The sequence below is a fragment of the Dromiciops gliroides genome, chromosome 2 (assembly GCF_019393635.1).
Source record: "Dromiciops gliroides isolate mDroGli1 chromosome 2, mDroGli1.pri, whole genome shotgun sequence".
Classification (NCBI taxonomy): Eukaryota; Metazoa; Chordata; class Mammalia; order Microbiotheria; family Microbiotheriidae; genus Dromiciops; species Dromiciops gliroides.
The window spans coordinates 423398364-423425629 of record NC_057862.1 but is presented as its reverse complement, the minus strand read 5'-3'; the positions used below and the strand labels follow the sequence as shown (position 1 = coordinate 423425629).

General features: G+C 40.2%; 1 protein-coding gene across 7 annotated transcripts in view; it reads right to left on the bottom strand.

The window, feature by feature from the left end:
• The window catches only part of MAPKAP1 (MAPK associated protein 1), a 327671-nt gene that overhangs the window by 34898 nt on the left and 265507 nt on the right, over positions 1-27266 (bottom strand). For all 7 annotated transcript variants that reach the window (XM_043986958.1, XM_043986955.1, XM_043986957.1 and 4 more), the window contains 2 exons: positions 17032-17172; positions 3954-4091 (listed from right to left, as the gene is read on the bottom strand). In XM_043986958.1, the coding sequence (XP_043842893.1) occupies positions 3954-4091; positions 17032-17172 (279 nt within the window). The remainder of the gene's footprint in view (positions 1-3953; positions 4092-17031; positions 17173-27266) is intronic.

Genomic DNA, 27266 nt, shown 5'->3' with positions numbered 1-27266 from the left:
GCCAGCAGTCTGCACATAGGATGAAGTAATAGGATCACAGGATTTAGAGCTGGAAGAGACCTTAGAGATCAACTAGTTTAACTACTATATTTTATCAATGAAGACTCAGGCCCAGGAAGATAAAGTGACATAGCAGAGATTCTAGCCTAGGTGTTCTAACTCCAAACCCAATACTATCCTGTTTTCCCATGCCCTTCATCCAGTCCAACCTTCTCATTTTACAAATGAGGGAACAAGGGGCAGCTAGGTGGAGCAGTGGATAGAGCCCCGGCCCTGAGTCAGGAGTACCCGAGTTCAAATCCGGCCTCAGACACTTAACACTTACTAGCTGTGTGACCCTGGGCAAGTCACTTAATTGCCTCATTAAAAAAAAAAAAATTAAAAAAAAAACATCCCAAAACAAATGAGGGAACAAAAGTCAAGAGGGAGGAGGTGCACTTTACTAAAGATGCACAGGCAGTATTCTGACTTTAAATCCATCATTCTTTTCCCCTATCCTAGGCCACAATCATAGAATCTGATTTAGAAAGGACTTGATGGGTCATCCAGTCTAACTCATGCTTGAGGTGGGATCCCCTGTACAACATCTGTGACAAGCAGACATTGAGCCTCTCCTTGACGAATGCTTGGTCTATCTGCCAAGTCTATCATTCAGAGATGTTTGGAATACGGAGCTAATAAAACAAGGGTTGCTTTGCTTATGGTGTCCACCAGAATCGCCTGACAACAAATTTCTGGACAAGCAATATAGACTGGTCCCCTTAGAAGCTTCTTTGGTAATTTGTTTTTTGTTTAAAGATTTTTCAAACTTGCTGCATGACAGACAGAGATGAGCTTCATCATATTCCCAACACTAATGCCAACAAAAATATGGCTATTTCAGGAAGAACTCAGGATATTTTCACAATTGCCTTATTCTTGTCCTGGCTTCAGCAAGAATAGGAAACAGCACACTTAGGATGCAAGAGATAAAAACAGGGAAAAGAAAATATATTGCAGAACTCAAAAATCTTATCTATTTTCAGCCTGTGTCTTCACAATAATTCATTCAAGGAGGCTCCAAGAATAATTTTTGATGTAAACTCAGCTACGAACATACATCACTGAGCTGATAAGAATCACAGACTAAACTTATGAAATATAGTGAGGTTCATTCCTTTCATGGTGTTAAAATAACTTTTTTCTAAGGTTCAACAGATACAAAAGATAAAAAAGGGTTATCATTAATCCTCAAAAAAGGTCCCATAAATTCATTCAGTGGGCTGATGATGGTTTGAAGATGAACTTTTTAGATTTATTCACTGAATTAATTTGATAAAAATACTGAAAGCCATAAAATAAAATAAACCACACAGCACATAAGCTGATTGGTTTAAATGTCTCTGTGTTTTGGTGTGGTACAAAATAATTCATTCTGAACCTATTGATTTAAAAACTCCCACCTCATCTAATAAAATATTGTAGTGATGGCAGGTAGTATGGTATAGTGGATTGAATAGTGGACTTGAGAGTCAGGAAGAATTGAGTTCTAAGTTCAAATCCCAGCTCTGACATCAGTTGGTTATACGACCTTGGCCAAATCATAACATTTCCGTGAGCCTCATTCCTCCTCATCTGTGAAATGACAATAGGGTTAGACGAGATGATCTGTAGGTCCCTTTTAGTTTTAGTGCACTTCATAGGAGTTCTTCTCCAACACTCCCAAAGGCCTGGCATTATACAAGTGAGTGTGCTCCTCAAGATAGGGAAGAGAGTCTTCATGAGTTACTGTGGCCAAAAAATCCCTTCAAACAAACCCATGTGTTGGTGGACAATCTTTTGGTGATGAGCTTCCCAATGCTCAGCTAGACAGGTTGTCATTCATTCCATGCATGGTTTGTTGGAGGATGTGTCCTGGAAGGTGTCCAGCAGGGGAGGACTTGCTGGCACTTGTGCTTCAATAGCTCAGGAGCACAGTGAAGTTCCCTTAGATATTAAGGACAATTTTACCTAAAATGTGGTCTATTAAACATGCACTTCTTATGGAACTGAAATGATAACATGGTCTCAATACATATGATATACTTTTTGTTCATTTACTCTCCATCACTTCTAACCTTTTTGCCTTCACCCTGAACTGCTGTTAGATGAGAAGGGGGTAAAACAGACCCCCAAACCTGTCATGGTTTTATACAAAGGTAAGAGAGGCCTCACAATGTAGTAGAAAAAGATTACTGACCTTTGGGGCAGGCAACTTGGATTTAAAACTTAGTTCTGATTCTTACTGCCTGTCTGACTTCTGGGCAAGTCGCTTAATTTCTTTGAGCCTCAGTTTCCTAATCTGAAAAAGGAGGGGGGTCTGCAGAGATGAACTCTAAGATTCTTTCCAGACATAAATTCTATAATCTTAAGTAATTTCAATTCCACGAACCTCACTTTTATTATCTGTACAATGGAAATAATGCTAACTTACAAATCCTATTTCACATGGATATTGTGGGCTAAGTGCTTTGTACACCAGGACATGCTACACAAATGGGAAATACTATTATTTTTAAGTACTCCAAATGTCTTGTTTTAAAGTACTTTATAAAAAGTCTTAGTAAGATAAGAGAAGTACTTAAAAAAAATTTCAACTAAAAGAACAAAACTGAGTCACTAGACTGAACAGAATAGGCAGGTGGCTATCTGCAAGGCTGCTGACATTTTCTCATGTTGCCTGAAGAACTGTCATGTATTACAAAGTGGATAGAGATCTGGGACATATGGTGAACGGTCTCTGACTCTGTCATTTCTTACTTTTTCTTTTGAGGATGTAATTTGCTATACCACTTCTTATCAAGAGGACCTGGCATCAGAAGGCCTGGGGTTTAAGTCCTGGCCTTGCCATTAACTTGTTATGTGACGCTGGGTGAGTCACTTAGCCTTCTGGTTTCTGTTTCCTTCTAAATAAAATGAGGGCACCGGACTAGATGTTTTCTAAGGCAGTGGTGGGGGGCGTGGGGGGCAGGCTGGGCAAGCGGTGTGTAAAGCCATATGAAGAACAAGAGCTGAGGTTAAAACTTTAATTATTTCAATTAGACTTATGTAAACTATAATTCTGAAAGCATAAGCTACTTTACCAAATTCCTTAGTATATAATAGAGTAGCAAATAAAACTTCTATAGATGGAATATCTTGCACATTTGTGTAATTGCTATTTAAAAAAACACATGCTGATACTGATGTAATTAATATAGATTAATTTAAAACTTTTGCTGAATTCATAGTAGTTTGTCAGGTTTCTCCTCAATCAATGGAATCAGACAGTATAACTACTATGATGTGAAGTTCTATGAACTTTTTTGATGTTAAAAGGAGGTCTGCACAATCAAAAAGGCTGGGAACCACTGTTCTTCAATTCTAATGTTCTTTGTTCTAAATTGGTCCTCTTAGCTTGAACATCCTGTACTTCAAGGTATATGTGAGCCCTGATGTTTTTTTGTTCTAACCTAAGTTCTAAAGTCTGTTCCAGCTCTAACACTGATGACCCTGTGATGGTATCAAACAAGTACTAAACAGTTCCATATGTGTCTGTCTATCTAATCTATTGGCAAACGGTGCAGCTTCCTGATATTCTCATTATGGAAGACAAAGACCCGACGGACTCTCCAAGTCAGAAAACCAAGGATGGGATGCTACTGAATCATGAAATGGTGACTCCAGTGAAAGACAATGCAAGGACCCCATCAATGGCCTTTACTTAGTGGGTCAGACTGAAATTCCTAATGAAGTATACTGAAAACCAGATAGAACATGGGCCTATAAGCTGTTGGCATTATAACACACTCTGGTTCAAAGGAAAGAAGTGCTTTGCAACACATTAAACACATCCAAGGAAGAAAGGACATGGTGCTCATATATTCTCTTGGCACCCAGCACACATAGAGACAGGGGAAGAGAGGGGCAGGAGATAAATAAAAGGATTGCCTTACTTGGGCTTTTTTCTTCAGCAAGGTCGCAGGCACACAGCAGGTCAGAATCAATTGAAATGGGCTTCTGCTTAATCCAGAACTTTGTGCTGGCCTTTTGGTTAGTGACAGGGTCTATCTCCACTTTGTCTCCAGAGATACCTTTAAGTCAGAAGAGAGAGAAACAACCAATGTCAGCAGATTGAGTGAACAATATTACAGGAGCTGCTTCCTACCCTTTATGCACTTAATCAGTAAAGCAGTAGTAGGAGTAATAGTTTACACATAGAGAGCCCTTGGATTTGGAATCAGAAGACCTTGGGTTCAAATCCCACCTCCATGAACAGCTAGCTTTGTGACCTTGGGCAAGTCGCTTCCCCTTTCTGGGCATTAGTGTCCTCTTTCCAGCTTCTTTCTAGCCCCCTTCCAGCTCAAATATTCCACTGTCATGTCTCCAGTTCCTTCTAGCTCTAATACACTATGATTCTACAGTCTTTTCATTTATCGGTCTGGTTTTCTGAGGAGAGGCACTGAGAACATCGCTTATTTGTGTATGTTGCCTTAGACACAGTGCTAGGTGTAAAACACCAGGGAATAATATGTGACAGAGCCGTTAGGGACAGAAGTGAAACATGTTAATATTACTCCTTCAGATTTGATTTCCAAAGCTGTGAAAGGCAGATCGCACAGCACCCGGGGATTAAAGGAGTAAGGAAAATGTGCACACTAGGGCTACAAAGCATCCCAAGATAATCACCGAAATTTATAGCAATCATTCTTCTAGTATCACAAAGGAATATATACCCCCAAGTGAAATATATGACCTATGCCAGGCTCTCTCTTTCTCACTCATTGAAAATTAAAGGATTTGTCTGTTGACGGAGTGAGACAAAACCTTCAATGTACCTTCCAGAGTGGGACCCATATGGAGTCTTAAAGTAATTGCATTTTTAGGTCAGAGGATAAAGGTCAAGGTCAGTGTGGGGAAAAAAAGGTAGAAGAAGTAATTAAAATAATAAAATGGGCATGCTGCAGCACAAAAGACAAATCACGCCAGCCTATTTCACGTGAGGGCTTTTGTTTGTAACACTTTAGAAGTCTAGGCGGGTCTGGAGTGAAGTGTGAGAAAACTTCATTTTCAACAATGAATCTAGTGTGAATGAATAAGAATGGCTTAATTAAAAAATCAACCATCTTCTGACAGCAAATTTAGCCCAATACAAGTGAATACTGAAGATTCACATTCATACATTTCTATCTTCCTTCGTCATAAGCACCAAACTATCTATCACTAGTTGGAAGGCAGAAGATTTTCACCTGAAGAATTATAATAAAAGTGACTCCTGTGTTTTCTTTTCAACAAACACCATACTAATGGCTGCTTAACCCTGACCATTACTATGGGAGGCTCTAGCAAAGGTGATCTATCAGGATTTCTAAATTAAGTAGTCAAAAGCCAGGATTTGTCATTAGACCTATTTGGGATATGTTATATTTTAATTAGGCAGAACATCATGAGTACCAATGATTCAGGAAGGGAAGGCCTTGATTTCAGGAGAGAAAAAGTGGGTTGGAAGGCCAATGTCATTACTTTTCACTTCAAACAGATGGCAACTCCCCAGTTTCCCCCTTTCTTCTTATTTGGTTATTGATTGTTTAAGATCCAGGCCTTTTTCTGTGATTCCCAGAAAGAAAAGCATTTAAGTTCAATATGCTGATGATGAGGTTTTTTTTATTTTGACATTTATAAAAGTTGCAACACAAAGTGCTACAAAAATAAATGTAGGTACATCTTATGAAGAAATAAACCCCATGTCCCACATTCCTTTTTGGGGTATGGGAGAGATGGGGGAGGGAAAAGGAGAATGAAAAAAAAAAGATTGTTGGAGACACATTTAAAATTTTTTGTCCTATGGCCCTGCATCTCCTGAAGCTACAGTCAGTCAATATTGTTAATGTACCTTGTTAATTTGATAGGATTTGTCAGGTAACTCCACTGGAAAATTATATAAACCTGTTCCAGATGAACAGATGATAGTGACATGAATTAAAGTGATAGAACAATAGTAGAATATAAACTAGAAATGACATCCAAAGTGGCTGTTGATTTATTGCCATACTGAGTTTGGTTCTGGGCTTCCATGTATATTAGTGCTACAAATCTGGGTCCATTTAGCAGAGAGATGCTCGTACATACATCACTGGCTCCTGTTCCAAGCCAAGGTCACTCTCCGTTGCATCAATCTTTTCAACAGAGCCTACTTCACAAAGCCTCGAGTTTTCCCAGCCATCTCAGATGTACCACATTCTCCTTCTCTTTCATCTTTCTTTTATCATGTAAAGTACACTTTAACTTCTATTATTTTTATCTGCAAATTGTTACTGTAGAGTTCATCCATTATGTTCCATATCGCAGCATCAACTGCCTTCGCTCCCACACCAGCACATGAATTCCTTCCCCAATGATGCCCCTTTGCAGCATTATTCTAGTAATAGTATGAATGACAATAATATATTTGAGGCTGAACCACATCATAGGAACACAGAGTTGAAGGGAAACTTGGAGAGATCATCTACTCAAACCGTCGCCTTAAAGGTAAGAAAAAAATGAAACAAAAGAAGGGATGTGGCCAAGGTTCCACGGGGAGTAACTATCAGGGCTGGGATTTGGGTACAGGTATTCTGATTCTAAGGCTCTCCCACTCCCCTTTTTTAAACTACTACAGGTATTTTTCTGTTCTAAACGCTATGCTCCTCAGAATTTATTGCGTTTGTTTATCAATTTAGGGTCTACAAAGGGATTTCATCATAACATCCCTGTGAGGTAGTTATTCCAAATAACACCAATCCCATTTTATAGATGAGAAAATTGAGGCTCAGAAAAGACTTGCCCTTGGGTGGCATAGTAGAAACACGTAAAGAACATGGAACCTATTTCCTGTGATCTTTTTCTTATACCATTTTGTATTTCCAATAATTCAGATCTACGACCTTATGATCTTTAACAATATTCCTGGTAAGTAGGTTATGAGGGAAAATAAAGCTCAAAAACATGAACGTAGGACTCAGTGAATGTTAGTGTTAGAAGGGACCCTCCAGTCCATTTACTTTGTATATGAGTAAACTGCACCCTAGAGGTTAACTGACTTATCCAAGGTCACGCAAATGACATGCTGCAGTGGGGACTAAAGCCCATCTAGGAACACAGAGTCCATTGTTCTTTTTCCAATGTTGAGATGCCAAACCCTAAAAGCGAACCCTCTAAAAGAAATAGCTTTTTCTATTTTTACCCAAACATAAGAGACATAAAAGCATTTCATTTCAGATCAGGTTTGACATAGTGGAATATATTTTTTAAAAATCACGAGTTGTGCCAGCAGGGTGGTGCATGCCTATAATTGCGGCTACAGGGGAAGCAGAGACAGGTGTAGCGCCTGAGCTCTGGAGTTGTGGACTTCTATGTGCTAAGCTGACCAGGTGTCCAGTACTAAGTCTGGCACCAATATACTAAGTCCCTAACGGTGAACCAGGAGACTAAGAAGGGTGAGCTGACCCAGGTCTGAGTGGCTGTTACATTTCCAGCCTGGGAGAGATAAGGAGACCCAATCTCTGGAAAAAGGGGAAAAAAAAAAAAAGAAAGAAAGAAAGAAAGAAAAATTGTGTCAGTTCAGTTCTAAAGTTTTTTAAAAAATCATACCACATTTCCCCACTGGTTATTTATCTTGCTATTTCAGAAATGTTGAATTTTAAGTTTCTGGCTGACTTGGAAGCAGCAGGATCCCTTAACACTTAAGCTTTACATTTCTCTGATCTCCAAGCTTGCTGTCTGGTAGATAATGAATGACCTGTAAGCATTCAAATGCTGTGGAACCACTAATTAAAGGAACACTTGAAGGAAATCCTTTTGTGATGATAACTGTACTAGATCTCTCTCAGGCCCCTTCTACAGTTCTAACATTCTGTTTCATGGTTCCTTCCTATTCTGAGGTCCCTCTGATCCCTAACATTCTATGACCTAAGGCTCTTTTTGACTTTGCACACATATGGTTCTATTGTTATTCAGAGTATTCCTATAAAAGTTACGAGCTGGCTTTATTCTGTACTGTCAACTGGAAATGGGAGAGTGTTAAACAAGAATGCCCTGCCAAAAAGGTGGGTAAGGAAAGTTTATGGTCCTTACCGTACTGGACAGGGTCAGTTCCTTCTCTACCAAACAAGGTAGGCCATTTGTTTCCTGTAACAGCTCTCCTCCCCTAACCATTTATCTTTAGTGATCTGTCATGACCTTTTCAAGCTCTTACTTGTGACAGCTTCCAGATACAGTGAGTCAAACTTCACTGGAAGCAAAGTATCACACCAACTGTCAAGAATAGAAAACATTGCTCAACACTGTCTTCCATCAACACCAGTATATAAATCCTTCCTTAACAAGACAGCTAAAAATAAACAACAACAAAGGGTCTCTGTATTCTGTCTCATTTTCAGAGGAATATATATATATTTTTTTTTTTCCAAAGCTTTTAAAAGTTAAATCAAGTGCACATTTAGGTTCTAGGTTTGAATCTTGGTTTCTACTGCTTGCCAAATGTGTGGTCATGGGTAAATAAATCCCTCTACCTCTCTATTCTTTTTTTTTTTTTTTTTTTGCAGGGCAGTGAGGATTAAGTGATTTGCCTAGGGTCATACAGCTAGTAAGTATCAAGTGTCTGAGGCCGGATTTGAACTCAGGTCCTCCTGAACCCAGGGTTGGTGCTGTATCCACTGTACCACCTAGTTGCTCCCCCCCCCTTTACCTCTCTACATCTCAGTTTCTTACTCTGTAAAATTATCCCTAAGATCTTTCTAGCTCTCAATCCTATGATATTATATAGTGATTTTATCATTTAAAAAGCACTTTACACACTAGATTTCACTAGATTCTCATAGCATTGAGTGACAGGTAGGACAAGCATTATTACCCAGAGCTAAATGGGTCCAGCTAGGTGGCTCAGTGGATAGAGAGCTGGGCCTGGAGTCAGGACGACCCGAGTTCAAATCCAGACTCAGACATTTATTAGCTGTGTAACCCTGAGCAAGTAAGTCACTTAACCTCTGTTTGTTTAATCCACTGGAGAAGGAAATGGAAAACCACTCCTGTGTCTTTGCCAAGAAAACTGCAGACCATATGGTCTGTGGGGTCACAAAGAGTCGGAGACGACTAAATGACTGAATAACACTAAGAAGCAAGGCTCAGAGAGGTGAATGATGTGGCCAAATCACACAGTTAGTCAGCAGCAGCATTAGGACCTCAAACTGGGTCTTTGGCCACCATGCCTCAGGCTCTTTCATCACTATTTCACAGCTGCCTACTTTAACCAGATTTCATAGAAAGAAAATATGGCTATTTGGACTAGACCTATCATTTTACTAGCATAGGAAACTCTCTCTGCTGAGGCAGGTCGTGCTTGTTCTGCAACAGGGTGTCTGAGAAGGTGGCCTGGGGCATGTGTCATAGCTGGATGTATCAGAGGCAGGATATGAACTCAGGGCTTCCTGACTTTGAAGCCTCTCAGTACAACCACATCATTTTAAAACACTGAGTCAAGAACTACACGTAGATTCACTGTCCCAACATTCTGCAACGTCCCACTATAAAGAACAATAACGATGTCTTAAAATTATGTGTTAGTGCCCTAGTTAGACCATCAGATGTTTTTCTCACAGCTACCCTGAGATAAGTGGTGCTGATACTATGATCCAATCCTCTTCTTTTACAGATGAGGAAAATGAGGATCCAGGAGGAATGTCACTTGTCCAAGGTCTCATAATAACTGTTGAAGCTAGGGCTTGTACTCCAAATTTAGGGCTTTTTCTATTATGCTAAGTCAAACCGCAAATGCTGTAAGGCTGAGGCCATTAAATATCATATGTCTGAGTATGGTTTTCAAGGTATCTATTTACTGAGAGATATTGTTTATTCGCTCAGGCATCAAGAGCGATAGTTCATTCATCAAGTTTCTATAACTTGCTAGCTTAGCTGACAAAGGCTCCTGTATTGTTTAAATTCCTAAAGAGTTGTTAAAAAAATAACCCTACAATCTTTTTATTTTCAGCTTTCTCTAAGTCCTTGAAGATCTGTAAAGGCCAAAGGGGAATCACTAAGCAGCCTGGGGCTAGAAGGGATCACTCTTAGTAAATTCTTCCAAAGTAATTTATCTAATCAACAGTGTATCCACTGTTCTGATACAGCTAAGTTTTTGTTTTTTTTTAAACAGACTGAATTTCTATTGCTGATCAGATGTCTCTGAAATAAATGGGGAGCTGAACCATATGAAAATTCCACTGGAAGGCTTCCTGAAAGCAGAGCTTATTGCCAAGTTATGAAATTTATGCTTCCAAGTTTTAAATGTGACATTGGTGTTTCTATACTTTCTTGACAGTAGGTGAGTAGTTGGTTTTCAGTTGGTCCTTTATCCTAGTGAACTGTTTGTTGGGCACATTAGAGTGGGGCATCATTCTTCAGGATAGAGGGGGTGGACTGGATAACTTGCTAAGTTTTTTTTTCCAGATGTAAGAGATGAGTGAATGAAAAAACCCATTTATTAAGCACCATGTGCCAAGCATCGTGCTAAGTGCTGGGAATACAAAAGCAAGAGTCTCTGCTCTCAAGGAGTTTACGCTGTTCAGCTACAGGATGGAAAGGCATAGACATGCTAAGGGTATAATAGCATTGCAGTGGTTGGCAAGACTCAGGGCTCCTTCTGGTGCACTGACAGATCAGTGGCCAGTGCCCAGAGGCCTGAAGAACACAGTGGCAGGGAAAATGGCAAGGCTGAGAGAGCCTTTATCCTACCAACAATGGTTATTTGGTACTCTCCTGCTCCTCCAAGTACTGTAAGCAGTCATGCTCACTGCATAGTGATCATGATCTATGTTACAAGATCCCTTTCAGCTCTGATTTTTCAATGTCCTATGAACTCTTCCAGGTCTAAAATGCTACACTTAATGTTTTGACCTATGTATTAAGGCTTTTTCCAGTTCTTAGATCCTGTGATTCTATGACTCTAAGTCCTAGAATAAACCCTCAGAGTTTGTTCTACTCTAAAAAGCAAACCACTCTGGTTTCAGAGGAAGTGTTTTGAGGAGAGCCAGAATCAATACAAGCTAGATTCCCTCCATGAGGAGACAGAAAATGTGCTACCTTGCACCAGGTAATGTGGGAGTGACATGAAGGATTCAGGGACAATAGAATAAAAATGATCAGGAAGCAGGCCATAACCCTAAATCGTTTTTTAAAAAATTAAATTTTCTTATTTGTATTGGGGGGAAGGGGTAGAGTCTGCAAAGGCAGGAGACATAATGGTGAAACTGGAAAAGGACGTCTGAAAGGAGCAACATGATATGTCTGGAAAGATACGTGAGAGCCAGATTATGGTAAGGCTTTAAACACCTGAGTGGGGAGTATTGTGGAAATAGGGAACCACTGAAAATTATCCAACAATATTTCTTATGCACCAACTGTGTGTCGAGTACTGAACTGAGTACTGAAGGAGATATATGGTCCCCATCTTCAGGGTGCTTATAGTCTAGCAGGGTGATATATGTATATGTACACAAACACACACACACACACACACTGACTACAATACAAAATAAAATACAAGTATATGAGAGAGATGAAAACATGTGCTACATGAAGAGAAGGGAAAGGTCAATATGGGGAGTATCTAAAAGTAGACTAGATCAAGAAATCCTTCATGAAGAAGTCATTTGAATTGGGTTTTAAAGGATGAGTAAGAATTTACATCATTTGGAGATGGGGAATTCCAGTAGCCCTGATTGGTTGGAGCATGAAGTACATGGTTGGGGAGTTGTGCCAGTCAATCAATATGCATTTATGAAATGTCCAACATATGCCAGACACTCTATGAGATAAGTTAAGAAACGTAGAGTAGTGCCAAATTGGGGAGGGCCTTGAATGCCAGGTTATAGAGTCTGAACTTTGGGAATCAGCAGAAAGTCACCAAAGAAATTTGAGTGGAGAAGTGAAATGACTAGATCAATACATAAGGAGAATAAGCCTAGAAATGATACTAAGTATAGATACTAGGGTGAAGATGGGAAAGTAAAGACCTGAAAAGGGACTACTATATCAGATATGTAGTTGTAAGGAGTTCAATAAGAGTGGTGGCAGTGGGAAAAGAAGGGAAAGGATGGATGCATGGGCTGTTACAAAAGTGGACTCCACAAGCCTTGTTAGAAGATTGGTTTAATGACTAGATGAGATAGTAGATCTATCTCTAACCCAATCATGCTTGACACCCTTTACAATTCTAGAATTTTTCTTGGATCTCTAAATAGCATTTGTGAACAAGATCCAGTGAATGGTCTGAACAGAAAGTAAGCGCAGGACAAAGAACAAAATCTGTATCTTCTTTACTGTTGCTTCCTTTGAAAACAAAGGTCTGGGTATGAAACTGGAGTCTATCAGAAGGTTAGCATGGTGGGGTGTAAAAAATATCAGACTTGGTGCTGAAAAAATCTGGGTCTGAATCTTGGCTCTGCCACTAAGAGCTGCACAACACTGGGCAAATCCCTTTCCTTACTCCAGGCTTTATCTCCCTGATCTGTAAAGTGAGGGATTTGGAGCAGATGACCTCTAAGGTCCCTTTTAGCTGGGAAATCTTTCTAGATGACACTGAGTTATAATGGCCTTCAGGAGCGGGCGGATTCACGCTTACAGCTGTGATATCTTGCGTGTTAATAACTCAGAGTGGTTTGGCAAACCCCGAAGACAGGATACTTTCAGGGCCTCATATAGACACTCACCACTTAGAAGATGACGCCACAGGTGTTGAAAGTGAAATATCTTGTTCTGACTGACACAGGACAGACGGAGAGAAGAGACCATTCATTCATCAGTGTCAGGAGAGATTTGAAGAACCTGCCTAGTCAGTTGAAATAAACTAAATTATTTACTGTTCTCAGAATCCAGCGTAGTTCATTTCATTGCTCATAAAGTGTGTACTGTTTCGCTGGGCTCCGCTTTGTGAAAGATTGCATTTCAATGTAAAGAAATTTCTGGACTAGATTGAGCACTTATATTTTCAAGTCTAAATAAAGGGGTTCCCCTGTAAGGAGAGACATGGTGCCTTTTACAGCTCCTGTAAAGGAAACATCAGTTTCCCAAATATGTTGTTGTTTATCCTTCTCTCTCTCTGGTCCTTCATTCTCAAAGAGGACCATAATATTTGGAGGTGATATTGGATTTAAGTGAGGGAGGGCTCTGCAAGGTCACCATTCTCACTCTCTCCTCCAGAGCTATCTGGGTCCAGTGGCAAGATAGACATCAGGACGACTAGACATGGTCCTAATTGGGTTAAGTGACTTGCCCAGGGCCACACAGCTACTAAGTGTCTGAGATCGGATTCAAAATCAGGTCCTCTTGACTCCAGGGCCAGTGCTCTATCCAGTGTGTCATCCACTGTTCCCCCCCCACCCCCTCATATGCAGGGAATCACAATACATATTAATGTATTTCACCTGAGTTTCACAAGGTTTCTGGTTCTCTTCTTTCATTCATTCCACTTTTCTTCAGTTCCACTACCACCACCCTAACACAGGTCCTGATTATTACCCACCCGGACTAAACCACTCTTCTAACAGGACTTTCCACCTGCTCTCCCCATCAATCCAATCTTTTTTTTTTTTTTTTTTGGGGGGGGGGGGTGGTGAGGCAATTGGGGTTAAGTGACTTGCCCAGGGTCACACAGCTACCAATCCAATCTTTAAACACTGCCAGATTGAATCTTTCTTGGTCAAAGATCTGTCATGTGACTTCCTGGCTTTAAATCCTTCAGTGAATTCCCAATGCCTACCAAGTAAAGGTCAAACTCCTTAGACTGGTGTTCAAGGACCCCCACAAGCTGGCACCACCTTACCTTTCAAACTTGCTTCCACATTATTTAATCCTATTTAGTTTGTGCAGGTTCCAGTCCAACTGTCCCCACCCTCCATCTAATGAATATGCCCTTCGGTCTTCCATCTACACGGTCACTTGGTGCTGTTGCCCTTTGTCTGGAGCGCATTCCCTACCTGATGAAATCCCATCCATCTCTGAAAATGCGGCTTCAATGCTGCCTGTGCCCCTGGCCATCCGAGAGCAGTTTGTTTCCTACCCCTCTCATCTAATACTGTGCATTACAGCTCTCTGTGTATATGTCATGTCCTTTTACCGGACTAAGAATCCCACGAGGGTTGGGGATGATGTCTAATCTAAACTTCGTATCTCCCCTAAGCATCAGATAGAAGGCTCTGGATGTAGCAGATCCTTAAGAAATGTTTGTCAAATTGAACTGAAATTGAATTGGACTTCCTCAGGGCTGATGAGGGCTCCATTATGACTCTGGAGACTACTCTTGAATTTCATCACAGAAGCAAATAATCTGAAAATGCTTTCTTGATTTAAAAAGCCTTTTAGAAACACAAGCTCCTCCCCTACCCAATTATTTATTAATTAGGAGTATCAATTATATTTGTGCATGAAAATTGGACAGACTATTATGAGAGATTGTCTTTCTCCTCTGCCTTTATAATGGGTGTTAGGAATTAAACTACAGAATTCTAAAATCCCAGTGCTGGAAAGGACTTAGAGGTCAGGCAGTTTAACATGAATTTGAGCAGGAATTTCCTCTAATATTTCCAATAAGTACTTATTCAGTCTCTGCTTCAACACCTCCAGTGACAGGGAACTCACCAGTTACTGAGGGCAGCCCATACCATTTTGGGACAGCTTTGAAGTTTTTCCTCATGATCAGCTTACATCTGCCTTCCTGTAACTGCGCCCATTGTCACTAGTTTTCCTTAGTTTGTTCCCATATCTATAGATGTAAGACTGCATCCAGAGTGGATGGATAGTCCTCTAGCTTTGGGGCAGGTACGATGACCTACCAATACCAAGGGAGACAAAAATCCATGGCCACTGGAAATTCTTCCTGGATAGCTGGGCAGAGCTAAAGCCTGTACAAAGGCTGCTGTGGGGGAGAAGGGGCGGGTGGGCTGAAGAAAGGCTGGGGAAGGATGCATGGTTTATCACTCTTGGAAACAAGATCGCCAACTCTACAGTAGTGAGTCTACACTGCTCAATTTCTGGCTGGAGCCTTTATTCCCTGCCTTAGCAATGGAGGTGATATTCCTGGTTTCCTTCTCATTCATTTTGTATACTCTATGTACTGTATATGCTCTATGGTTTCACCCTTTCACTTTAGGTAGGCAAATGTCAAAATCTATCTTTGGTTTGAATGGATCAAGGAAAGAAGGGCAGCCACGTCACAGAGCTGCTGGAATGAGCATAGAGAAGAAGGGCTCATTGACAAGAGCATTCGGGCTTGTTGGCCACTATTAATGAGGTCAAGAAACAAGGGAGAAAGGAGATAGTTTTTGTCTTCTTCTCATGCCTTTCTCTCCCCAACAGCTGCTCCATCTAGGGTCACTGTGATATGGCTGGAGATTTTCCATGTGTGTAGTAAGAAGAGGAAGTCTGGGCACTGGGACCAGGCAAGGAAGGAAAGCCAGAAAGCCTCTACTTGAAATTCTCCAAAGAGGTGAACCTATATTTGAGTAACCTATTTTACTTTGGGACAACTCTAAATGGTAAGATATATTTCCTTACACCAGGTCTAAGTCTCTGCAACTTCCACCCAGTACTCCTAGCTCTGCTCTGTGGGTAAACAAGTCGAACCCCAAAGAAGATTACCATATGTAGAGCTGGAAGGAAAATCATTTGAAAGAATGTGAAAAGGGACATCAGGATATAAAGTGTCAGATCTGGAAAGAATCTCAGCACAAAGAATGCCAGAGCTGGAGGCTATTTAGTGATAGTCTGAGTACATGAAGTTTCAAGGGTAGAGGTAAAGTGATTGACCCAAGGTAAGACAGTGGCAGAGCCAGGACTGGAGTCTAGGTCTCTTAATTTTATCACCATATTTTTCAGCTTATAGTACTTCAGGCTCAAGGCAAGTAGAAATGTATCTCTTTATCAAGAATCATAAAAGAAGGATGCTGTTTATAAGACAAAATCTTGGTATTTGAGTTAGTTCTAAATCTTTGGTACAGATTTATATATAAACTCTGGGATCACCAAAAGCATGAAGGTCAGTATTACAGATGGAAAGGCAATGTGCTTTATTAGAAACTGAGAATGTGAGTGTTGGAAAATATCTTAGAACAAAGATTCTTAAACTGTGGGTTGCAACTCCATATGGGATCATATATCTGAATGTGGGGGTTGCAAAAAGTTTGGCAACAGTTAAAGGTTTCTGAACACGCAATGACTAAAAATTATACCTGGGGTCATGTAAAGATTTCTCAGGCGAAAAGGAGTCACAAGTGGAAAAAGTTTAAGAGATGATGCCTTAAACACGGGACATCCAACACAGAATATCGGAGCTAGAAGGGACTGCTGGAACAAACTACGCTAAAATGGGAAGTAACTTCAGAACACAGGACACAGCCTGTTACGGTTAGAATCCTCCACTCCTTCCCCAAAGTTGGAAGGCTCCTCAGAGCAGGAATGCCTAAGATGGAATGATGAATTGGGATAACAGAATATCACAGCTAGGGGAAACTGAGTGATCATATGAGCCACCCTCCTCCCTAACCCCACTACCCATTTTACAAATGAGATAACTGAAGACAGAGAGGAGAGATGACCTGTCTAAGGACACATAACTTTAGAGAAAAGAGACAACTAAAAAGAAGTTTTTCCAAAGGCAGCTTGTGGGAGAAATTAAGTTCTTTAGTCAATTATGTAGAACAAAAATTATGGAATCTTACATATAAATGAATCCATTTGAAAAGAAAGCCTCAAGTCCCTTCTAGTTCCAATCTGCTTCTTAATAAGCAGGAAGACAGGCTGGAGCAATGAGCATTCATCATTCCCTCAGGTGGGAAAAATTACATATTTTAAATTTCATTGTTTAGACAATTTCTCAGAAAATAAATTACTTCTAGTCATTTGGGCCACATAAAAGTTGCACACGGTTTCATGCCACACTTGTATGCAGCAATATTCAAGAGAGCTGAGCATTTACAAAGTGAAATTGTCCTTGTCTCTGTGCCTTACCTAGCTGCACATCCGTCGTGAATCTGAGTCGGTGAATCATGCTGACTTTGAAAGATTTGTAATGGTGACTGGACAGCATGTCTTGTACTGTGGCTATGTCAGTCTGAGGATCCTCCTCCAAAACCCCTTCTCCCCTGGAACCTGTGGAGAATCAATAGCATGGTCAAATATGTGAAGATACAGAAAGACTGGACAACAGCATATGTCTAATGCCATTAGGGAAAAGTTAAAGTCATTTGGATTATTTAAATTGGAGAAGAGAAAGCAGAGAGGTGACTTAACATGGAGAGATGAAGGCTATGGAAAGGCAAGTGACGGAGGTCAGGAGGCTGCAGAATGTTTTGAATAAGGCTGTGTGTGCAGGAAGTTATACAAAAAGACATCTTAAAAGGCAGGTCAAAGTAGGCAGGGGAGTCATGGAGCAAGAATGAGGGAGAATAGTCAATCTATCACATACTGCAGTGGTAGCTATAAAAGAGATATCTCTATATCATCCCCTCTCTCCCTCTCTCTGTCTCTCTCTCTCTCATCAACAACAGAGGAAGGCCTTCAGCAAATCAGCTAAATCCTTGGAAGAACATCTGGAGGAAAAGTATGGATGACAACTGCAGATGAGAAGGCAAAAGTGGGTTGCTATATGCACTGGACAAGAAGGAACATCCACATTGATGGGACACAGCCCACTGCAGTTATGAAGAAAAGAGAACAGATACCTAAGGACTTCATCTTCATCCTAAAAGGCTTTAGTTTGGCTTTCAAGGCCCTCTACAGTCTGGCAATGGTCTTCTTTTCCAGGCTTATGTCACATTACTACTTCTTCCGCCCCACCCCTCCCCCTCTGTGGACTCCATTTTCTTCCCAAAGTGCATTACTCGCCCTTCACCATAAGACTAACCAACAATTCTATAGTACTTTATTTAAAGCTTGCCAAATGCTTTGTGTGTGTGCTTTCATTTGATCCTCCATAATGTCATGAAGTGGGTCCTACAGGTTTTACTGCCCCCATTTTGCAGGTGAAGAAACAGGCTTAGAAAGGGAGAGTGACTTTTCCATGGTCAACCATGGAACCAAAGTGCTGGAGCCAAAATTTGAATATGGGTTTTGTTCACTGAGTTTAGTGTTTTCCACAACAGTACACCATTATTCTGACCTCTACCACAATCTCTGCCCCTTTAAATTTTACTCATCTTTCCAGGTCCAACTCAGGAGCCAGCCACCTCCTACATCAAGCCTTCCCCAGCATGTTGACTGTCTGTCATTTGATTTCACAGAACTTATTTCTTACCTTATTTCAACCCTTTATAACTTTGCTTCCATTCTCATCACTCAACTAGGAAGCCATTAATGATTTCTTAACTCCAGAATCTGCTGGCATTTTCTCAGTCCTCAGCTTGTATGATTCCTCTGCAACATACTGCTGACCATCTCCTCCTTCTGAATACTCTTTTCCTTGGGGTTTTTGTGATATTACACCCTCTGCTGTGGGTGTCCTCCAAGGTTTTGTCTTGGGCTCTCTTGACTTCTCTCTCGACTCCTTCTTGGTGATCTCATCAGCTTTCATAGGTTCACCTCTGACATGGACTATTGCCTCCCAATTTGTCTTCTTGTCTCCCATAAGTGTTTCCTCACTCTAGCATATTCTCTGCATAATCGCCACAATGATATTCCTAAAGCATACTCTCTACTCAATATACTCCAGTGGCTCCCAATGACTAGAATCAAATATTATTTCATCCTTTTAAATGTCTATTTTAAAGTTTTATAACATACAGTTATTGGCACAATAGTACAGGCACATAATTTATAAATTATTGTAACGATTGGAATGACGCCACCTGCTGGATACTTACTGTAGAAGAGTTCTGCCCATGAAGCGAAGGTCTTTGAGGGCAAGACCAGGAGTCTTTTCTTTGGCGGGGAGGAAGTGACGCAGACTAGTGGGAGGAGGAAGGAAGAGACTGGCGCTGACTCTAGGGCTCTTTCCTGAGGACGCTGGCGGAGAAGGGAGCTAGAAATGTGCTCTCCCTTTAATAGATAGGAATCTAGGCCTTTCTCTCTTTACCAAATTCTTATTCTCCTTAATAAATGCTTAAAAGTCTAACTCTTGCTAAAGCTTGTAATTGATTGGCGACCACTCATTAGATATTTTAGACAGACTAGCTAGAATTTTAACCCTTAACATTATACAAACATGCACACATACATATATGTACATACAGGGCTTAACGAATTTTTACTGAGAAGGGAACCCGACTAAAACGGTTTGGAGACCACTGGACTATTCTCTGTTAAGTTCCTTTTCTGTTTTAATTTTTGATGAATGAATAAAAGAATGAAAAAGCTTTTGTCAAGCTATGCATTGCTAGATATTGACGCTACAAATAGAGAACTGAGGTAATCCCTGTACTTCAGGAGCCCTCACTCTAATCGGTGGCACAGCTGTAAGCAGATGCTAAGGTTGGTGGCCTTTTAGGGATAGCATCAGCAGGTCAGAAAAGGCCTATAAGGCCTAGTGGTCCTTCATGGAACAATAGAACAGATGACAATGACCTTGATGTTCTTAGGTCCCTTCCACTTCTAACACTCTGCATTCTAAAATTACCATCTACTTCTAATATTCTATGTTTTAGCATTTTATGTTCTAAGGTCCCTTCTACTCTATTCATTCTTTGTTCTAATATTTTCTTGAGGGTAGTTGGTTGTTGCCTACAATTTTTAATGACCACTCATTTCCCCAAATCTATGCTTTCACTGAAACATAACTGACAAAATGCCTGTTAATTTCTATTTTAGGACATTTTAAATGTGGAAAATTTGGGAAAAATATGAAAATCTTCAAATGTTTTTAAATTATTTAAATCTATTTTGTTTTTGAGTGAATGCAATTATCTGCAACAACTTCTTTCAGATCTTGGAGCTGAAGAATTTAAATTATTTACTAATTGTTACGTCCTAAATATTGCAGGTACTAGATATAGAAAGAAAGAGGTAACATCTCATTAAGCTAATATGCCAGTTACTAGGGGGAAACAACAAAGGAAAAACAACCCCACACTCAAGATTTTACATTTTATGATGTTGGATTAAAACCAATTTAAAAATTACTATAACGTGACATATAATTTTTTACTGAGCAATTTCAGTGCCAGCTGCTAATAAAGCATCTTCGCTGTAAATGATAATTCAGATGCTTTTAGATAAAGTGGTGCATAAATATGGGGGGAAATTGATTTAGTTTCTTGTAGAAGATACTGAAGTATGACACATTTTGTTTAATACACCAGCTAATGTAGTCCTAAAAGCTGAAACAACTGCCAGTTTTCAGTCCTAAATTTGCTGGGGGAGATTAATGAAAACTTTATATTTTGCTGAAATGTTAATAATGGGCAGATGAGACGATGGGATTTTAGTAGAGGTCTTAAAGCTACGGAGCACCCGGCAAAAGGCCTGTCAATTTCTATATATTAATTTGGTTTAAGACTTATGTAGTTGGAGCTGGCTCAACACACTAATGCTTCCTACATTGACCTTCTACTCTCTGATGGTGTAAATTCATAAGCCATTTGAGGATTTAAGCTTAGAGTGGTACTTCAGTGAGTGAGTTTCTCAGCTCTGTCCTGAGCAGGCAAGAGGGTTGTTTGCTTTTATGATAAGGGCAACAAGACCTGGGTGAAGGAGAATCCAAAAATTGATGTTAAATACACACTAGAATTCAAAACCCAGAGGGAATTATCTGCAGTCTTGAGATTTCAGGAATGTTTCTCCAAGCAGGTAAATCTCCTCAGTAGGTCTGTTTGGCTGCCTATAAAGGAGGTCCATCTATAGGCATTGATTGCCCTCTCATCATCTCTTCAATTGCTATCCAATTTTTAAAATCCATTTCAAATGCTGCCTCCTCCAAAGAACTTTTCCTGATTCTGTGCTGATAATGATCTTCTCCTGCCCCTTGGATGAAACATAGCACACTTGGACTTTCTCTAACAGACCCGTCATGTAATATTGGTGAATATGGCTACTTGTGTATATGGCACATTTTTCTATTAGACAGAATGCTTCTTGAGGGCAGGGAATATATCTTATCCAAACCTTTTATACCTTGTAAGCACTTGGAACGATACTTTGCACATAGTAGGTAATAACATATAACTGATAAGGCTCTGAGCTCATGAATGGATTCATCTTGAATGTCTGTGATAAATCTCTCTCACTTGTGCTTTCATTCAAGGTTTCTTTTGGAAACATATAGGACAGGTTTTATTTAACCCAACAAAATACCAAAAGATTTTCATCCAAGCCTATAGAGTCAAAACAACTGCCCTGCCTTCTCTGGTGTCTCTACCCTCCTCAGACATCTTTTAGATGAGAGTTTTACTGACTTCTTGTACTACTCCGGATACTTTTCTCCCTATTCAAGTTACCAGAGCAATGTTTCCACCTCTGGTGGGTATCCTTCTTCCCTATGGCTCTGAATAGGGCTTCCAACCTCTGTGTGGGGATCCCCTTAAAGGGGAAAGAAATGGGTATTTCTAGGCAATGAAACAATTCTCTTCTCCTACCTGCCATGGATACTGAGTTTCAAAATCTGTCTCTAACACTCCCTAGTTGTGTTACCATGAGTAAGTCAGCTAAGCTCTCAGTGCATTCGTTTATTTATCTGTAGAATAAGGTTAATAATGTCTGTATAACAACTCACAGAGTTACTGAGGAGCTCAACTCATAATAAATGTCAAAAATAAGATCAAGTGCATTTGAAACCTTAAAGCACTCAATTTGTGCTCTTGCTCTCTCTCACACACATATTTATGTAGGCCGGCTATTAAGTACTACTAATGCCACCACCATTACTAGCTCACATAATACTGTATACTCTTTATACACTTACTACATAATATGTTGTCATCTTATTATCTGTGTTTGTATCTTCCGAAAGCATAAGCTCCTTCAGGGCAGAGTCTTTGTCATATCGTACAGTACTGAAGCAGAATAAACTTGGCCACAGCCTAGGAGAGTAGGAGGACCATGGGTCATGGCTTCCGTCAAGGTTTCAGCTCTGGGTCACCTACGTGACTTGAAGCTGGTTCCTTCCCTCCCTGAACTTTAGGTTTCTCCATCTGTCAAATAATGAGGTTGGACTAGATGATTTCTAGGTCTCTTTTAAATCACAGGATATTAGGATCTGAACTTTGTATTTTCCCTAGCATAGAGACACTACTCTGCATATCAGATGCTTGTTAAAGGTTGAACTGTTTACAGAATGGCAGGTCCTGTGGTAACAAAATGATAAAAGTTGGGGGAAGAAGGAAAGAAGTAAGCAAAACATTGAATTGCTATAAATAATGATAACAACAGCGGTTCTAATGGTGCTGTTGCTTTATGCTGTACACTTGTATATATCTCAAGGACTACTGTCCCCATTTTAAAGATGAAGATGCTGAGGCTCAGAGTGGAAGAGGAAGGGTTCTTCTCAAGTCACACAGCTGGTAAGAAGTGGAGCTGGGTTGGGACCCGGTTCTTCTGACCTTAAGATGAGCTTTCTTTAAAGCCACAAAGCTTTAGAGACTTGCTGTGGGTGAGGGGGCTTGTTCCATAGCTGCTCCATGTCTCTCCATCAGCAATTATCTTTAATAAAATGGATTGTGCCTTGGAAGCATGTGCTCCATTTTACAGGACTGAGATCTGGAAGGGACCACATCATCCACTGCCCTCATTTTAGAGCTCGTTTCAGAGAAGTTAAATGACTTGCTTATGTAAGGAATAGAATCTGGATTTAAACTCAAGTGCTTTGAACTCCAAACTCAGTGATCTTTCCATTAAGCCAAAATGGAATTCAATCTCTATTTTTTAATAGCTCCAATATCTACAACCCTTCATGATTTATAAGTGTTTTCCTCATAATGACCCTGTGAGGTTTGTTGTGCAAGATGACTGTTCCCTTCTTAAAAAAGAAGAAACCAGACTTCAGAGAGGGAGAGTAATTTGACCAAATCACTTAACTGAGACAGGACAGGGGCCTGGGCTTCCTGAGTTCCAGTCTGGTTCAGAGCTCTCTAACACACATACTCTGCATCACACGCCACTGTGAGACTGTGGAAAATGTAGCCATTGAGAAAAATCTTACTGGTCTCACTCCTTTCATTTTTCTACATCCATCATAGTTTTTTTCAAAGGCCTTTCAAGTCCCGAAAGCCTCGTAAGCCCAAAGCTTCCCTTCTATTCAACGCTTTCCCCTGTTCATTGTTCAATTTTGCCAGTCTCTTAAAAACAATCAATAGGGGATAGACTGTTATACACACACACAACTCTATCACTCAGTGACAGTAATCTCACCACAGCCATCAGGATCACACACCCTTCTCCAGAACCTGCCATGTTACCATCAGAATAGGAATGCTTCCTGTCAGTGTTTAATTGATTAAACTACTGGAGCTGAAGCTGGCTATGCTGGAGGGCTTTCCACTGGGATTCTTTAGACCCTCTATAAATCAGGGTAATCTTATTTTATGGGGCCATCAGATGGAAACGGATGGAAATTTGGAGAACTGCAGCTCATGGGTGAGAGCCAGAAATTTCACCACACATTTACAACTCCTCTTTCTGCAGCACTTTAAGATTTATAAATCCTTTTCTTATAACACTGTGAAGTAGAGAGCATAAGCTTTATTATCCCATTTTACAGATATGGAAACTGAAGCTCCTTGACTAAAATCACTTAGCTAGTAGGTGTAAGGAATGAGATTTGAACCCAGATCTCCTGGCTCCAAATCCAGCATTCCTTCCACTATACCATACTGCCTAGTGCTAAAGAAGGCTTCGTACTGAATTTGCTAAGGCCAGAACCAGGCCATCTAAGAATCGGCTAAAAGAAAGAAGGTTTCTCCCCAATGAAGAGAAGACTTGAAGAAGGACATGGTAAAGGAGGGACGTGATTCAAGAACTGAAAGGTTAGTCATGAGAGTCCTGACCTCAGAAGGCAGATCTAAGTAGAAGTTACCAGAGGGTAGATTTAAGAAAAATGTCTAGGGGCAGCTAGGTGGCACAGTGGATAGAGCACCGGCCCTGGAGTCAGGAGGACCTGAGTTCAAATCTGGCCTCAGACACTTGACACTTACTAGCTGTGTGACCCTGGGCAAGTCATTCAACCCCAAGTGCCTCACCAAAAAAAAAAAAAAAAAAGTCCTTTCCAGACTTGGATAATATGTTGTTGTACTTGACTACACTCCTTTGTTACAAGGGTGAGCTTCTATTTGAGGTGGGGGAAGTGAGCATAAACAAAACAAAAACACACAGAAGAAAACAAAGAGGTATTTTGAAAGCGGAGACAAGCTGAGCACTTTTGTGACTATCTTGCTAATTTTAATATATGCTTTTAAAACAGCATTTCAAGATTTCACATACAATTCTCTTTTTTGCTCTTTATATACTAGAATGTTTGTTGATTAATAATAAAATAAGAAATTATTAAATTGTTATGATTTATTCATTAAAAAAAGAAAAACACCTAAAAATTAAGATGAACTACCTTAGGATATAATGAATTTCCTGCTACTAAAGTATTCAAAAGAGGCTGCATGACCCTTCAAGATGGGAATCTTGTCCAGATACAGGTTAGATTCAAGTCAATAAATTTATTAAGCCCCTACTGTATGTACCAGGCACTGTGCTAGGTTCTGGAATAGAAAGACAAAAATAGGGACACACAAGAAATACAGATAAGTAAATACAAGAGGTGATGAGGGCCTAAACTAGGGTGAGTGGAGAGGAGGGAAGTAGTATGAAATATTGTGAAGGAAGACTAGTTGACCACTTAGATCTCCTCTGACTCAGAGATTCCATTAAATTGAAAGTGAAAGGTTTAAGTGCCAAAAATTTTAACTTCGTCAATTGTTCAAAAGATGTGCAGTTTTGACTGCAACCCCACAAGTACCTTTCCAAACTTCCTTACTTCTGTGCCACGGCTACCATCAATCTTTTAGTCCCTTCCTTCCATCCTCTCTTCTCAAAGGATAGCACTGCAGTTCAGGCTCTCATCACCATCAACAGGTTACTTCCTTTCTCAATTCAGATGCCAACTCCTTGCTACAGATTTTCCTCATGCCTATTGCTTCTGAAACGGTCTCCCAGGCTCTCATCTCTCCCTATTTCAATCCATTTGCTATATAGCTATTCATTTTCCTAAAGCGCTGGTCTGATCATGCCACATCCCTAGTCAAGAAATGCCAGAGCCCATTCCTTATTGTTTAACTTTTAAAGTCTTTCACAAGCTGATTCCAAACAAACTTTCCAGTTATGTTAGATATTATACCCCTTCCTGCAACACTTGGTCTAGACAGACTGGCCTTTTTGCTGTCCCTCTCTGACACATGACACTCCATCTCTGGCCTCCATGCTTTTGCACTGGCAGTCCTCTCTGCCTGGAATGCCCTCCTTCCTCTCCTCTACCTCTTAGATTGCCTTCTTGTCTTCAAAACTCTGTATCCCCAGCACCATGCATACGGGCATACGGCAGGCACATAATACAGATTGAATGATTTAGAAACTGTGACCTACATTTGGCCAGGGGATGGCATGAGCTGAGCTGAAGCTCTATGGAAAGAACACTGGATTTGGCGTCAGTAGCCTTGGGTTCAAATTTTAGTTCTAGTATTCATGGAACCTCTATGACCTTGGGGAGAACATTTCCCTCTCTGGGACTGAGTTTTTCCAACTATAAAAAGAAGGGGCTGGACTAGTTGAATCCTTAGGTCCCTTTCAGTTTTAAATCTTATGATCCCTTTCCTTCTACCTCTGGGTAAGATGTTTCTCAAAAATACCTGGTGCAACTGGGAAATTGCTCTGCCACAATGTTGACCTGGCACCTGGAGTTTGTTTGGCTCTAGCTGACACACAAACATATCCTAATATATGATATTGAAGAGGCATAACCAAATTATTAGCTAGTGGGGGAAGATTATAGGAAATCACAAATGAGCAGCAAATCTCTATGCCCTCACTCAAACCAAAGACAAGGGCAGTAGTATTACAAACATGTTTCCTTATTGCTTTAATGTACTAGTATATTGCTTAATGAAAGTTCTTAATTGTAATTCAATTAATTACATACACAGAATCCCCAATTACATTTTCCAATAAGACATTGGCTGTGATACAGGTCTAAATGCACTTAACCAATTTTAATATATTAAGACCAATTTCCCTTGAATACTAATTACTACCTAATGATAAAATGAGAAAGGGGAACTTTCCAGGAAGGGGATAGAGAAAAATGAAACTAATTAGCCTTGAGCATTTTGGAACTTCTCACTCCAGACTGCACACAATAGGTTTTTGTTAAAGGAGGTTAGGGTAAAACTCAGCATTCATTTGGCAACCATTTATTTAATGCCTTAAGTTGAAGACATGAAAGCAGACAAGACCCTGCTCTCAAGGAGTTTATAATCTAACAAAGGGAAATATATAAATAAAAAATAACTACCACACAAGGAAAGCAAGGTAAATGGAGAGGTCAAAAGTTCATGCTTTTACATGGAAAATGCTATAATTAGTTTAAGAAGAAAAAATAATACCTTTCACTTGGGAAGTGGGTGGGTAGGTTCAGAGAAAAAGTGGAATCTAAGTTGGGCTGTCTGTACCAGGTAAGCTAGATTTTGAGCCCAAAGATTATCAATGTCTATGTGGATTTCTGGCAAATCTGAGGAAGAGGGAGAAATGGGATAGAGCCATGGTGAAATGGAGAATGAAAATGGGAAAAAATGAGGGATCAAGAATGGGAGGGGGAGCATGGTGCAAAAAGTATGGGATTTAGTAGAACCTGCCAGCTCCTCTGGCAGAACCTTTGAGAAGCCAGAGTCACTTCCATACCAAGAAATTATCAGTGGGACGCACACACACTTTCATATTAATAATGAAAACCAGACCTCGCATTTCTAGTTTGCTTTTTTTTTTTTTTTAATAAGTGCCTTCCTCTCAACTGCCTGGTGAGATAATGGTGCCAACATTAGTTGTGAAGAGGGAAAGTGACCTTGAAGTACCCAGATGCCCAGTCCTGTGTTAAGTGCCATGTTCGTGGGGGAGACAGATACATGCAAGATACAGTCTCTGCCCTCCAGAGAACCACAAGGCAAAAGAGAAGAGCAAATGTACAGGGATCTTTTTCATTACCTGAAATAAACACCTCAAGATGGTATATTATGGAATCAGGAGACTGGGGTTTGGTTATGGCTTGACCACTTACCTGG